We start from the raw sequence: 15,489 nt of genomic DNA, 5'->3' as shown, positions 1-15,489 counted from the left end.
TTTTTTAAATTTATCGTGTATTTATTTATTTATGTATTCCTTTATTTATTGTTTTATTTATAATTCATGTATTTCTATATTTCCACATGGTGATTTACATATTTTTGACGATTTTATTATTTATTGATTTATTTATTTATCATGTATTTGTTTATTTATGTATTCATTTATTTATTATTTTATTTATTTTTCATTTCCTCCACCCCAAACTCCCTCATCCGTGTCTTTATGGACCTTGCTTTGTGCACTGGTCCAGTAAAGGGAACTCCCAAAGGTGTTTTATCGGGGGGAGGTCAGGACTCTGTGCAGGCCAATCAGGTTTCTCCACCCCAAACTCGCTCATCCATGTCTTTATGGATCTTGCTTCGTGCACTGGTCCAAAGCATTTGGTGGAGGCGGGATTATGGTGTGGGGGTTGTTTTTCAGGGGTTGGGCTTGGCCCCTTAGTTCCAGTGAAGGGAACTCTTAAGACAAGATTTTGGACAATTTCTTGCTCCCAACTTTGTGGGAACAGTTTGGGGACGGCCCCTTCCTGTTCCAAAATGTCTTGGTATGCTGACACCTTAAGAGTTCCCTTCACTGGAACTAAGGGGCCAATCCAACCCCACACCAAAATCCCCCCTCCACCAAATGTTTGGGACCAGTGCACAAAGCAAGGTCAATCAATAGAAGTTTGGGATTTTTGGAAGGCAACTCCCACCTGTGTACTATTTGGTGTATTGGTCACTTGTAAAGTTCCATCTCCCAAGGGGGGTTTGTCTTTCTTTATTCAAATAATCGGGATGTGGTGGTGACCAAAAACACCCTATTCTTCTGGTGTTGGAACATTTGACCTGTGTAGCCAATGGCTTCCTAGTGCCTGTAGGCATCTTAGAAGGTTGAACTTCTAGGCAGGTAAATCACACTTGTTTAACTGGTTGTTGTCGGTTGGCTTTTGGCATCTCTGAATGTTGAGTTTCTTGAATTGCGGATCTTTTCACACTTTTAGTCGTCTCTGGATGTCATACCCTTCTTGTTCCCATCTGGTCAGCTGAGTTTTTCTTTATGGTGCCTTCCTTCATATGTCTGTGAGTATTATTCGTGTTTATTTTACAATAACCAGTAGTGCAAGTAGTCAGAGGAGCATAGCCAGGAGGAGTTAGCCGTATCTTCACCTCTATATATACAGTCGTGGCTGGATTCCCGTGTGTGGCGTTTCCACTTTCTGTTTTCCGAACTGTTTCTGCTTACCGGGATGTGCTTGTTTGGACGTCAGCACCCGATCTGCGCTTTGGACAGCGGGGGAAGGTTTCGCCGTGCTTTAAGCAGTTTTTTGTAGGATTCACAGATTGTATTTTAGTTTTGGATAGAGAGAAGGTCAGTTTTTTTGTTTCTGTTCTGTGTACTATTACAGACAATTGTTGCCTTTCTTACCTTAATTTGCCCTTCCTGGATGATCATCGTGGCAGCCTAGGTTGGCCTTGAGTTGCCTGCTCCTGCTCCAGGAATATGTAAAATTTCAGCCATATTTACCATAATTTGACTTTCTTACCTTAATTTTTCTTTTCTGGATGCTCATCATGTCAGCCTGGGTCGGCCATGAATAGCCTGACATAATGTGCTCCAGAAATATGGAAAATTGTTGCCTTACTTACAGTAATTGTTTTTTCTGGATGGTCATCATGCCTGCCTAGGTTGGCCATGAGTAGCCTGCTCCTGCTCCAGGAATATGGAAAATTTCTGCCATATTTACCATAATTTTCCTTTCTTACCTTAATTTGCCTTTCCTGGATGCTCATCATATCAGCCTGGGTCGGCCATAAGTAGCCTGACATAATGTGCTCCAGAAATCTGGAAAATTGTTGCCTTACTTACAGGATTTTGTGTTTTCTGAATGGTCATCGTGCCAGCCTAGGTTGGCCATGAGTAGCCTGCTCCTGCTCCAGGAATATGGAAAATTTCTGCCATATTTACCATAATTTTCCTTTCTTACCTTAATTTGCCTTTCCTGGATGCTCATCATATCAGCCTGGGTCGGCCATAAGTAGCCTGACATAATGTGCTCCAGAAATCTGGAAAATTGTTGCCTTACTTACAGGATTTTGTGTTTTCTGAATGGTCATCGTGCCAGCCTAGGTTGGCCATGAGTAGCCTGCTCCTGCTCCAGGAATATGGAAAATTTCTGCCATATTTACCATCATTTTTCTTTCTTACCTTAATTTGCCTTTCCTGTGTGCGCATTGTGTCAGTCCTGGGTCGGCCACAAGTAGCCTGACATAATGTTCTCCAGGAATATGGAAAATTGTTGCCTTACTTACAGTAATTTTCTTTTCCTTGATGTTCATCATGTCAGCCTAGGTTGGCCATCAGTAGCCTGACATGATGTGCCCCAAGAATATGGAAACTTTATGCCACATTTACCATAATTTGCCTTTCTTACCTTAATTTGCCTTTCCTGTATGCACATTGTGTCAGCCTAGGTTGGCCATGAGTAGCCTGTCATGATTTGCCCCAAGAATATGGAAAATTTCTGCCATATTTACCATAATTTGCCTTTCTTACCTTAATTTGCCTTTCCTGTATGCACATTGCGTCAGCCTAGGTTGGCCATGAGTAGCTTGACATGATGTGCCCCAAGAATATGGAAAATCTCTGCTATATTTACCATAATTTGCCTTTCTTACCTTAATTTGCCTTTCCTGTATGCACATTGCGTCAGCCTAGGTTGGTCATGAGTAGCCTGTCATGATTTGCCCCAAGAACATGGAAAATTTCTGCCATATTTACCATAATTTGCCGTTATTACCTTAATTTACCTTTCCTGTATGCACATCATGTCAGCCTAAGTTGGCCATGAGTAGCCTGACATGATGTGCCCCAAGAATATGTAAAATTTCTGCCTTACCATAATTTTCCTTTCCTGGATGCTCATCGTGTCATTTATCCTGCTCCTGCTCCAGGAATATAGGGCCAGATTCAGGTAGAAGTGCGGCGGCGTAACGTATCGTAGATACGTTACACCGCCGCAAGTTTTCATCGCAAGTGCCTGATTCACAAAGCACTTGCGATGAAAACTACGCCGGCGGCCTCCGGCGTAAGCCCGCGTAATTTAATTGGGCGTGTGCCATTTAAATTAGGCGCGCTCCCGCGCCGGACCTACTGCGCATGCTCCGTTTCGTAACTCCCGCCGTGCTTTGCGCGAAGTGACGTCATTTTTTCGAACGGCGACGTGCATAGCGTAATTCCGTATTCCCGGACGGCTTATGCAAACGACGTGAATTTTTACATTTCGGCCATACTTTATACAGCAATACGTTTGCTGTGTAAAGCTAACCCCTTCCCGACCGCCGCATGTACATATACGTCGGCAGAATGGCACGTACAGGCACATTGGCGTACCTGTACGTCCCTGCCTAGACGTGGGTCGGGGGTCCGATCGGGACCCCCCCCCGCGACTTGCGGCGGTCGGGTCCCCTCGGGGAGCGATCCGGGACGACGTCGCGGCTATTTGTTTATAGCCGCTCCGTCGCGATCGCTCCCCGGAGCTGAAGAACGGGGAGAGCCGTGTGTAAACACGGCTTCCCCGTGCTTCACTATGGCGCTGCATCGATCGGGTGATTCCCTTTATAGGGAGACTCGATCGATGACGTCATTCCTACAGCCACACCCCCCTACAGTTGTAAACACACACACAGTGTACACCAAATCCTACAGCGCCCCCTGTGGTTAACTCCCAAACTGCAACTGTCATTTTCACAATAAAGAATGCAATTTAAATGCATTTTTTGCTGTGAAAATGACAAAAATCCCAAAAATGTGTCAAAATTGTCCGAAGTGTCCGCCATAATGTCGCAGTCACGAAAAAAATCGCTGATCGCCGCCATTAGTAGTAAAAAAAAAAAAATTAATAAAAATGCAATAAAACTATCCCCTATTTTGTAAACGCTATAAATTTTGCGCAAACCAATCGATAAACGCCTATTGCGATTTTTTTTACCAAAAATAGGTACAAGAATACGTATCGCCCTAAACTGAGGGAAATTTTTTTTTTTATATATGTTTTTGGGGGATATTTATTATAGCAAAAAGTAAAAAATATTGAATTTTTTTCAAAATTGTCGCTCTATTTTTGTTTATAGCGCAAAAAATAAAAACCGCTGAGGTGATCAAATACCACCAAAAGAAAGCTCTATTTGTGGGGAAAAAAGGACGCCAATTTTGTTTGGGAGCCACGTCGCACGACCGCGCAATTGTCTGTTAAAGCGACGCAGTCCCAAACTGTAAAAACACCTTGGGTCTTTAGGCAGCAATATGGTCCGGGGCTTAAGTGGCTAAGGCACTAAAAACGACGACTAACTTTGCGACGGGAAACTAGACTAGCGGCGACGTAGCGAACGCGAAAATCCGGCGTGGATCGCCGTAACTCCTAATTTGCATACCCGACGTAAACTCCCCCCAGCGGCGGCCGCGGTACTGCATCCTAAGATTTGACAGTGTAAAACAATTACACCTGTCGGATATATTGGCTATCTATGCGTAACTGATTCTATGAATCAGTCGCATAGATACTCTGAGAGATACTCCGTCGTATCTCCGCTGTGAATCTGGCCCAAAGAAAATATAGAATATAGAACATTGAATATAGAAACATGTTGCCATAGTTCCTGTCATTTTTCTTTTTTGGATGCTCATCATGTCAACCTAGGCTGACATGAAGAGCTCCAGGAGAGAAGATTTCCTTATCTGTTATAAATCTTCAGCTATGATGTTGTGTGACAGCAGAAAAGAAAGTTCTATACAACTGTGAGATCTAAGCGTTGGCTCCACTTGATGGTGCCTACTGTCCGGTGGGACATTATATACGGGTTCCATGTAATCTAAGGCTACTTTCACAATGCTCTGTTTCAAACACGCATCAAAAACGCATATGCGTTTTTGCCTCGTTTGAATTGCATTTTTCCCTTATCACCATATTTACCATAATTTTCCTTTCTTACCGTAATTTTCCTTCCCTGTACGCGCATCGTGTCAGCCTAGGTTGGCCATGAGTAGCCTGTCATAATGTGCTCCAGGGATATGGAAAATTGTTGCCTTACTTACAGTAATTTATTTTTCCTGGATGGTCATCGTGCCAGCCTAGGTTGGCCATGAGTAGCCTGCTTCTGCTCCAGGAATATGGAAACTTGTTGCCATACTTACCGTAATTTTCCTTTCCTAAGTTGGCCATGAGTAGCCTGACATGATGTGCCCCAAGAATATGCAAAATTTCAGCCATATTTACCTTAATTTTCCTTTCCTTGATGCTGATCGTGTCAGGCTACTCATGGCCAACCTAGGCTGACATGAATTGCTCCAGGAAGGAAAATTTGCATATCTCTTACTAATCTTCTGCCATGATGCTGTGTGAAAGCACAAGAGTACTGTCTATAGAGGCTCAGACAGCATCTTGGAGTGATTGTCATAGGATTTTCTTGTTCGGCGTGTCCCAGAACACGGCTCAGTGTATTCTCCAGAACAGGACGGACAGGTAGGAACACACGGTAGGGGAGGGGGAGGGGAGCTCCATCCCAACCAATCTCCTCTTTCTTACAATGCTCTGTAAGGTGGTCTTCAGGAGATAATTTTGGAGAGATACAAAGGAATTCATTATCATAGATCTTGATAATCGTGAGAGATAATTCTGGAAGAACCTGTTGCAGCGGTTGGTGTTTTTGTAATCCCACATGGTCATTTCAGCACCTGCCTTTCATTTTTTTAACCACTTCCGGACCGCCGCATGCCGATATACGTTGGCTGTTTGAAGAGGGATATCTCCAGTGGCGGCTGGTGCTCAAAATTTTTGGGGGGGCGCAAACGAAAAAAAAAAAAAATTGCAGCCTCACTGTGCCCATCACATGCAGCCACTGTGCCATCAAACGCAGTCACTGTGCCATGCCACCAAATGCAGCCACTGTGCCATCAATTGTCACCACTGTGCCATGCCATCAAACAGCAACTGTGCCATCAATTGTCACCACTGTGCCATGCCATCAAACAGCAACTGTGCCATCAATTGTCACCACTGTGCCATGCCATCAAACACAGCCACTGTGCCATCAATTGTCACCACTGTGCCATGCCATCAAACGCAACCACTGTGCCATCAATTGTCACCACTGTGCCATGCCATCAAACGCAGCCACTGTGCCATCAATTGTCACCACTGTGCCATGCAACACAGCAACTGTGCCATCAATTGTCACCACTGTGCCATGCCATCAAACGCAGTCACTGTGCCATCAATTGTCACCACTGTGCCATGCCATCAAACGCAGCCACTGTGCCCCTCAACTGTTGCCACTGTGCCAATTGTCACCACTGTGCCCTTTAATTGTCACCACTGTGCCCCATGATGCCACTGTGCCCATTGTCACCACTGTGCCCCATGATGCCACTGTGCCCATTGTCACCACTGTGCCCCATGATGCCACTGTGCCCATTGTCACTCACCACTGTGCCCCATGATGCCACTGTGCCCATTGTCACTCACCACTGTGCCCCATGATGCCACTGTGCCCATTGTCACCTCTGTGCCCTTTGTCACCACTGTGCCCCATGATGCCACTGTGCCAATTGTCACCTCTGTGCCCTTTGTCACCACTGTGCCCCATGATGTCACTGTGCCCCTTTCCCTGTAAAAAGCACTTACCTGAAGATTCCATGTGCTCCCTCGATGTCTTCTGCCGCTGTGGTGAAGCTTCAGCCAATCAGGTTCCTGATAACCAGAATCCGGGAACCTGATTGGCTGAAACGGCCGTTTGTCTTATACAATGAGCGCAGATTGCCTGCGCTCAGAGTATAGACAGCTGAGAGCTGAAGAAAAGCTTATCAGAGCCGCTGGCTTTGATAGGCAGTTCCCCTCAGCCAACCAGCTGACGCTATTCGGGTAATAGACCAGGCACCGCTGGCAACCAACCCAACAATAACATACATTTGTGCATTTATGCACGAATGTGTGTTATTTGCGAGAGGGGGTGGCGCTGCAGCGCCCTCTATAGACGCCCGCCAGAACTGCGGCTAAAATGTCAAAATGACATTTTAGCCGAATTAAAGTTCTTAAAGGGCCCGTTTTTTTTTTTTTTTTTTTTTGGTGACTGTGGGAGGGGGGGCGGTGCCCGTGCGTCCCTATGGACGGGCCGCCACTGGATATCTCTGTTATGGCAGCAGCTAGCTACCATAACCCGGGTTTAGCCGGCCGTCCGATTTCCGATAATGGTGGTCTCTGTGGCGGATTCACCGCGGAATCACATTTATCGCAACGGGAGAGGGGCATGTTATTTTACCAAAAAAGAGGAATATATATTGGCCTAAACTGATTTTTTAAAAACATTTTTGTAGAGATTTATTATAGCAAAAATTATTTGTTTTTTTTTTTCAAAATTTTCGCTTTTTTTGTTTATAGCGCAAAAAAAAATGCAAAGGAGATCAAATATCACCAAAAGAAAGCTCTATTTGGGGGGAAAAAGGATTTTGTTTGGGTACAACGTTGAACGACCGTGCAATTGTCAGTTAACTAGTTGCCGACCAGCCACCGTCGTTTTACGGCGGCAGGTTGGCTCCCCTGCGCGAGAGCCCGTACTATAGCGCGCCTCCTGCCCGCCCCCGACTCCCGTACGCGTGCCTGGTGGGCGCAATCGCCACCGGGCACATGCGATCGCTCGTTACAGAGTGGACACCGGGAGCTGTGTGTGTAAACACACAGCTCCCGGTCCTGTCAGGGGGGGAAAATGCTGATCTTCTGTTCATACAACATATGAACAGAAGATCAGTCATTTCCCCCAGTGAGGCCACCCCCCCTACAGTTAGAACACACCCAGGGAACATACTTAACCCCTTCCCCGCCCCCTAGTGTTAACCCCTTCCCTGCCAGTGGCATTTTTATAGTAATCCAATGCATTTTTATAGCACCGATCGCTATAAAAATGCCAATGGTCCCAACAATTTGTCAAAAGTGTCCGAAGTGTTCGCCATAATGTCGCAGTACCGAAAAAAATCGGTGATCGCCGCCATTACTAGTAAAAAATATATATGAATAAAAATGCCATAAAAATACCCCCTATTTTGTAAACGCTATAACTTTTGCGCAAACCAATCAATAAACGCTTATTGCGTTTTTTTTTACGAAAAATAGGTAGAAGAATACGTATCGGCCTAAACTGAGGGGGAAAAAAAAAATGTTTATATATTTTTGGGGGATATTTATTATAGCAAAAAGTAAAAAATATTGTTTTTTTTTCAAAATTGTCGCTCTATTTTTGTTTATAGCGCAAAAAATAAAAACCGCAGAGGTGATCAAATACCACCAAAAGAAAGCTCTATTTGTGGGGAAAAAGAGACGCCAATTTTGTTTGGGAGCAACGTCGCACGACCGCGCGATTGTCAGTTAAAGCGACGCAGTGCCAAATCGCAAAAAGTGCTCTGGTCTTTGGGCAGCAATATGGTCCGGGGGTTAAGTGGTTAAAGCGACGCAGTGCCGAATTGTAAAAAGTAGGGTTGTCCCGATACCACTTTTTTAGGACCGAGTACAAGTACCGATACTTTTTTTCATGTAGTCGCCGATACCGAATACCGATACTTTTTTTAAATGTCATGTGACAGTTTTCAAACCACAATACAGACTAAGGATATTTTCTTTAGAATTATGAAGAACTCTAACTCAAGACATTATAAAAGAATAAAAATGAGTAAAAATGAATAAAAATGTTTTATTTGCTTGTCACGCAGTAGTAAAAAACTCAAAGAATTTTCATAGAACATGTTGATAAATACAAAAAAAGTATTCTATTTAGGTATCGGGAGCATTTGCGCGAGTACGAGTACTCCCGCAAATACTCGGTATCGGTCCCGATACCGATACTAGTATCGGTATCTGGACAACCCTAGTAAAAAGGGCTCTGTTCAGGAAGGGGGTAAAATCTTCCAGGGCTGAAGTGGTTAAGCTGCTTTAAGAAGGTGATTTTTTTTCCAGGATTATTTGGTGATCTGCAGAAGATAATTCTGGAGAGATACAAAGTAACTAATTATCATAGAAATTCTTTATGTTGCTGAGGGAGGATTGTTGAAATAAATGTGTTACAATTAGGGTTGTCCCGATACCGATACCAGTATCGGTATCGGGACCGATACCGAGTATTAGCGGGAGTACTCGTACTCCCGCTAATACCCCCGATACTAAAATAGAATACTCCCCCCCCCCGCCGCCGCCGAAGCCGCTGCCACGTTAATCACCGCGGCGGGGAACATTACAGACAGCGTTCGTTTGAACAGCTGTTTTCCCCGCCGCGCATAGACACTCCCCCTTGGACGGATCTGTCCAATCGCGAGCAAGGGTGGAGTCACATAGACACTCCTCCTTGCTCGCGATTGGACAGATCCGTCCAAGGGGGAGTGTCTATGCGCAGCGGGGAAAACAGCTGTTCAAACGAACGCTGTCTGGAATGTTCCCCGCCGCGGTGATAACAGTAGGTACGGGGGACAATGGCTGCTGTACGGGGGACAATGGCTGCTGTACGGGGGACAATGGCTGCATTTGGGGACACATTTAAAAAAAAGTATCGGTATTCGGTATCGGCGAGTACATAAAAAAAAGTATCGGTACTTGTACTCAGTCCTAAAAAAGTGGTATCGGGACAACCCTAGTTACAATGGTTGGTGTGTTTGTGATTCTACATGGTTACATTTTAGTGTTTCTTTTTGATTGTAAAGAAGTTAAAGCGGAGCTCCACCCTAAAGTGGAACTCCCGCTGATCGGAACCCTCCCCCCCCTCCGGTGTCACATTTGACACCTTTCAGGGGGGAGGGGGGTGACGGTGTCTAAAGACAGGTATTTGCACCCACTTCCGGCCACACAGTCTCGGGCAGACTGCGGGCATGACGTCACCTCCTGTCCCCCTCCCAGTTGTGTTCTGGGAACTCTCGGCTCCCAGTACACAGCGGGAGCCAATCGGCAGGCGTAGCGCGACTGGCGCATGCGCCGGAGGGAACCGGGCAGTGAAGCCGGAGCGCTTCACTTCCTGGTTCCCTCACCGAGGATGGCGGAGGGGGGGGCAGGGCAGCAGAGTGACGAGCGATCGCTCGTCCTCTGCTGCGGACGGCGCTGGACTCCAGGACAGGTAAGTGTCCTAATATTAAAAGTCAGCAGCTGCAGTATTTGTAGCTGCTGGCATTTAATATTTTTTTTTCAGCGGGCATCCGCTTTAACCTCTAAATGGCAAACTTTTATCAGACAGGAAGTGAAGGAATCTCTCCAGCAGAGCCCCTGATAGCAGTAAAAAAAGGTTCTTCTTCACTCTATTCAAATAAAAACAAAAACAATTCAGATACACTTTAACCATTTAAAGGGGAGTTCCAGCCATTTGTATGTTTATTAAAAGTCAGCAGCTACAAAAAGTGTAGCTGCTGGCTTTTAACCACTTGCCCACCAGGTGAATTCTGGCACTTCTCTCCTTCATGTGAAAATCACAATTTTTTTGCTAGAAAATTAATCAGAACCCCCAAACATTATATATTTTTTTTTAGCAGACATCCTAGGGAATAAAATGGCAGTCATTGCAATACTTTTTGTCACACCATATTTGCGCAGCGGTCTTACAAGCGCACTTTTTTTGGATAAAAATCACTTTTTTGAATTAAAAAATAAGACAACAATACATTTTGCCCAATTTTTTTATATATTGTGAAAGATAATGTTACGCCGAGTAAAATGATACCCAACATGTCACGCTTAAAAATTGCGCCCGCTCGTGGCATGGCGTCAAACTTTTACCCTTAAAAATCTCGATAGGCGACGTTTAAAAAATTCTACAGGTTGCATTTTTTGAGTTGCAGAGTAGGTCTAGGGCTAGAATTATTGCTCTCACTCTAACGATCGCGGCGATACCTCACTTGTGTGGTTTGAATACCGTTTTCATATGCGGGCGCTACTCGCGTATGCGTTTGCTTCTGCGCGCGAGCTCGTCGGGACGGGGCGCTTTAAAAATTTTTTTTTTGGTTTTCTTATTTATTTTTATTTAGTTTTATAATTTTTTACACTGAAAAAAAAAAAAAAAATTGATCACTTTTATTCCTATTACAAGGAATGTAAACATCCCTTGTAATAGAAAAAAGCATGACAGGTCCTCTTAAATATGAGATCTGGGGTCAAAAAGACCTCAGATCTCATAATTAGACTTAAATGCAAAAAAAATAAAAAAAAATGTCATTTTTTCAAATGACAAAAAAAAAAATGTTTCTTTAAGAGGCTGGGCGGGACTGACGTTTTGACGTCACTTCCGCCCAGCAGAGCTATGAGGACGGGTGAAGGAGATTTCTCCTTCAGTCCCGTCCCCGCTCAGCTGCCGGACACATCCGATCCCCTCCGCCGCTACCGACGGCTCCGGTAAGCGGCGGAGGGCGCGGGAGAGCGGCGGGAGGGGGGGGGGCCCCTCTCCCGCCACCGATAACGGCGATCTTGCGGCGAATCCGCCGCGGAGACCGCCGTTATCGTGTACACCACCGCCCCCTGAAAAGATGAATATCTCGGTTGTGGCAGCAGCTGCTGCCGTTATCGAGATATTCAACTTTAAAAAGAGGACGTCTTTTTGACATGGGGCGGTGGTCAAGAGGTTAATAAACAGACACTTACCTGCTCTAGCGCTCCAGCGACGCGCCGGCCGGGGCTCCGCTCCTCTCCCCCCCTCCCCGGCCGGCGTCTTCATTCTCAGTGTGGGCACCCGGCCGTGACAGCTTTCGGCTTCACGGCCGGGCACCCACTGCGCATGCGCGAGCGGCGCGGCCCGGCGCCGCGCCGTGTAATTGGCCAGGAGATCGCCTAGGACCTGTGACGTGTCCTAGGCGATCGCCTACACCAGCCCCTTCCTGAAGGCGATTAAGCTTAGTCGCCTACAGGAAGGAGGAAGTGGGACAGGAAGTCCCACTCTTCCTGAAGCCCCCACTCCCCCCCCCCCAAAAAAAATTACATGCCAAATGTGGCATGTAAGGGGGAGAGGAGTGGGATAAGAGGAAGTTCCAAATTTGGGTGGAACTCCGCTTTAAGGACCGGGCCTCTTTCTGAGATGTGTTGCTTACAAGTTAAAAACTATTTTCTTTTGCTAGAAAATTACTTAGAACTCCCAAATATTATATTTTTTTTTCCGAAAAAACCCTAGAGAATCAAAATGGCGGTCATTGCAATACTTTATGTCACACCGTATTTGCACAGCGGTCTTACAAGCACAACTCTTTTGGGAAAAAATACACTTTTTTTTAACCACTTAAGACCCGTACCTTTATGCAGGTAAAGGACCTGGCCAGTTTTTGCGATTCGGCACTGTGTCGCTTTAACTGACAATTGCGCGGTCGTGCGACGCGGCTCCCAAACAAAATTGGCGTCTATTTTTTCCCACAAATAGAGCTTTCTTTTGGTGGTATTTGATCACCTCTGCGGTTTTTATTTTTTGCGCTATAAACAAAAATAGAGCGACAATTGTGAAAATAAAACAATGGGCTAGATTCACGTAGAATCACGTAACTTTGTGCGTATCCTATTTACGTTACGCCTCCGCAACTTTTACAGGCAAGTGCCGTATTCTCAAAAAAAAGTTGCGGCGGCGTAGAGTAAATAGGCCGGCGTAAGCCCGCCTAATTCAAATTGTGAAGAGATGGGCGTGTGTTATGTAAAACAGGCTTGACCCGACGTGATTGCCGTTTTTCCCGAACGGCACGTGCGCCGTCTGTGGAATTTCCCAGTGTGCATTGCTCCAAAGTACGCCGCAAGGACGTCATTGGTTTCGACGTGAACGTAAATGACATGCAGCCCCATTCACGGACGACTTACGCAAACGACGTAACTTTTTCAAATTTTGACGCGGGAACGACGGCCATACTTAACATTGTTACGCCGCACTTACGCCACCATATAGCAGGGGTAACTATACGCTGGGAAAAGCCTAACGTAAACGGCGTAACTGTACTGCGTCGGTCGGGCGTACGTTCGTGAATTTGCGGATCTTGCTGATTTACATATTTCAACGCGTAAATCAGCGTACACGCCCCTAGCGGTTAGCGTAAAAATGCAGTTACGATCCGACAGCGTAAGAGACTTACGCCTGTCGGATCTAATAGATATCTATGCGTAACTGATTCTAAGAATCAGGCGCATAGATACGACCGGCCGGACGCAGAGATACGACGGCGTATCTGGAGATACGCCGTCGTATCTCCTCTAAGAATCTGGCCCAATGTTTTTTACATTTTGTTATAATAAATATCCCCCAAAAAGATATAAAAAAACGATTTTTTCCGCAGTTTAGGCCGATGCGTATTCTTCTACCTATTTTTGGTCAAAAAAAATCTCAATAAGCATTTATTGATTGGTTTGCGCAAAATTTATAGCGTTTACAAAATAGGAGATAGTTTTATTGCATTTTTTTTTTTTACTACTAATGGCGGCGATCAGCGATTTTTTTTCGTGATTTCGACATTATGGCGGACACTTTGGACAATTTTGACACATTTTTGGGACCATTGTCATTTTCACAGCAAAAAATGCTATAAAAATGCACTGATTACTGTGAAAATGACAATTGCAGTTTGGGAGTTAACCACTAGGGGGTGCTGAAGGGGTTAAGTGTGACCTCATATGTGTTTCTAACTGTAGGGGGGCGGGGCTGGACGTGTGACGTCATTGATCGTGTTTCCCTATAACAGGGAACACAGGATCAATGACACTGCCACTGTGAAGAACGGGGAAGGTGTGTTTACACTGGCGGGGATCGGGTCCCGCGGATGCGGTCACGGAGCTTCGGACCGGGTCGCGTGCCTGGCGGCGCGAGCGCGACCACATGGCTGGGCTTAAAGGGCAACGTACAGGTACGTGATTGTGCCCAGCCGTGCCATTCTGCTGACATATATCGGCGTGAAGGGGTCCTTAAGTGGTTAATTAAAAAAATAAGACAACAGTAAAGTTAGCCCAATCTTTTTTTTATATTGTGAAAGATATGTTACGCCGAGTAAATTGATACCCAACATGTCACGCTTCAAAATTGCGCCCACTCGTGGAATGGCGACAAACTTTTACCCTTATGCCGCGTACACACGACCGTTTTTCGGGTTCTAAAAAATGACGTTTTTAATGGTCTAGGAAAAAAACAACGTTTTTTTCAACCCGATCGTTAAAACGACCTTGCCTACACACGAGCGTGAAAAAAAATGCTCTAGCAAAGCGCGGTGACGTACAACACGTACGACGGCACTATAAAGGGGAAGTTCCATTCGGATGGCGCCACCCTTGGGGCTGCTTTAGCTGATTCCGTGTTAGTAAAAGACGATTCGCGCTTTTCTGTCTGTTACAGAGTAATGAATGTGCTTACTCCATTACGAACGATAGTTTTCCCAGAACGAGCGCTCCAGTCTCATAACTTGCTTCTGAGCATGCGCGTTTTATTCACGTCGTTAAAGCCCACACACGACCATTTTTTACAACCTTAAAAACGTCAACGTTAAAAACGTTGTGAAAAATGAGAGCACGTTTGAAATTTTGAATGGCCATTTTTTACATTGTGAAAAATGCTCTGGACCCCACACACGATAGTTTTTAATGACATTAAAAAAAAAGTCACAACCCAAAAAAACGGTCGTGTGTACCCGGCATCAGAAATCTCCATAGGCGACGTTTAAAAAATTCTACAGGTTGCATGTTTTGAGTTACAGAGGAAGTCTAGGGCTAGAATTATTGCTCTCGCTCTAACGATCGCGATGATCCCTCACATGTGGGGTTTGAACACCGTTTTCATATGCAGGCGCTGCTCACGTGTGCGTTCGCTTCTGCTCGCGAGCTGGGCGGGACAGGGTGCGTTTAAAAAAATATATATATATTTTCTTATTTATTTATTTTGGGCCATATTCTCAAAGAATTACGCCGGCGTATCAGCAGATACGCCGAACGTAAGTCCGAATCTAAGGCCGTCGTATGTTTAAGTGTATTCTCAAACTGAGATACACTTAAACATGCCTAAGATACGACGTCCAGCGCCGTTGTATCTTAGGCTGCAATATATTTACGCTGACCGCTAGGTGGCGTTTCCTTTGCGGTCAGCGTAGAATATGCAAATGACTAGTCACGCCGATTCACGAACGTACGCTTGCCGGTCGTAGTGTTTTTACGTTGTTTCCATAAGCGATACGCGGCGTAAAGACTCAATGTTAAGTATGGCCGTCGTTCCCGCGTCGCAATTTGAAAATGTAACGTTGTTTGCGTAAGTCGTCCGTGAATGGCGCTGAACGCCATTTACGTTACCGTCAAAACAAATGACGTCCGTGCGACGTCATTTAGCGCAATGCACGTCGGGTAATTTACCCGACGGAGCATGCGCAGTACGATCAGCGCGGGAGCGCGCCTAATTTAAATGATCCACGCCCCCTACCAGGATAATTTGAATTAGGAGTGCTTGCGCGGGTGGACTTTACGCTACGCCGCCGCAAGTTTACAGGTAA

At 45.4% G+C, this 15,489-nt stretch overlaps 1 protein-coding gene across 3 annotated transcripts in view; it reads left to right on the top strand.

The window, feature by feature from the left end:
* Positions 1 to 754: 754 nt before the first annotated feature.
* The window catches only part of LOC120933671 (beta-1,3-galactosyltransferase 5-like), a 28,879-nt gene continuing 14,144 nt past the window's right edge, over positions 755 to 15,489 (top strand). Inside the window, exon 1 of one of the 3 annotated variants that reach the window (XM_040347005.1) lies at positions 755 to 1,067. In XM_040347005.1, the coding sequence (XP_040202939.1) occupies positions 1,062 to 1,067 (6 nt within the window). In that variant the 5' untranslated portion in view covers positions 755 to 1,061. Of the gene's footprint in view, positions 1,068 to 1,093; positions 1,357 to 5,288; positions 5,507 to 15,489 lie in introns of those variants that run through there. The other 2 variants (XM_040347006.1, XM_040347007.1) reach the window with 2 other exon arrangements.

The sequence above is a fragment of the Rana temporaria genome, chromosome 3, assembly GCF_905171775.1.
Source record: "Rana temporaria chromosome 3, aRanTem1.1, whole genome shotgun sequence".
Classification (NCBI taxonomy): Eukaryota; Metazoa; Chordata; class Amphibia; order Anura; family Ranidae; genus Rana; species Rana temporaria.
This window is presented reverse-complemented; position numbering and strand designations above follow the sequence as displayed.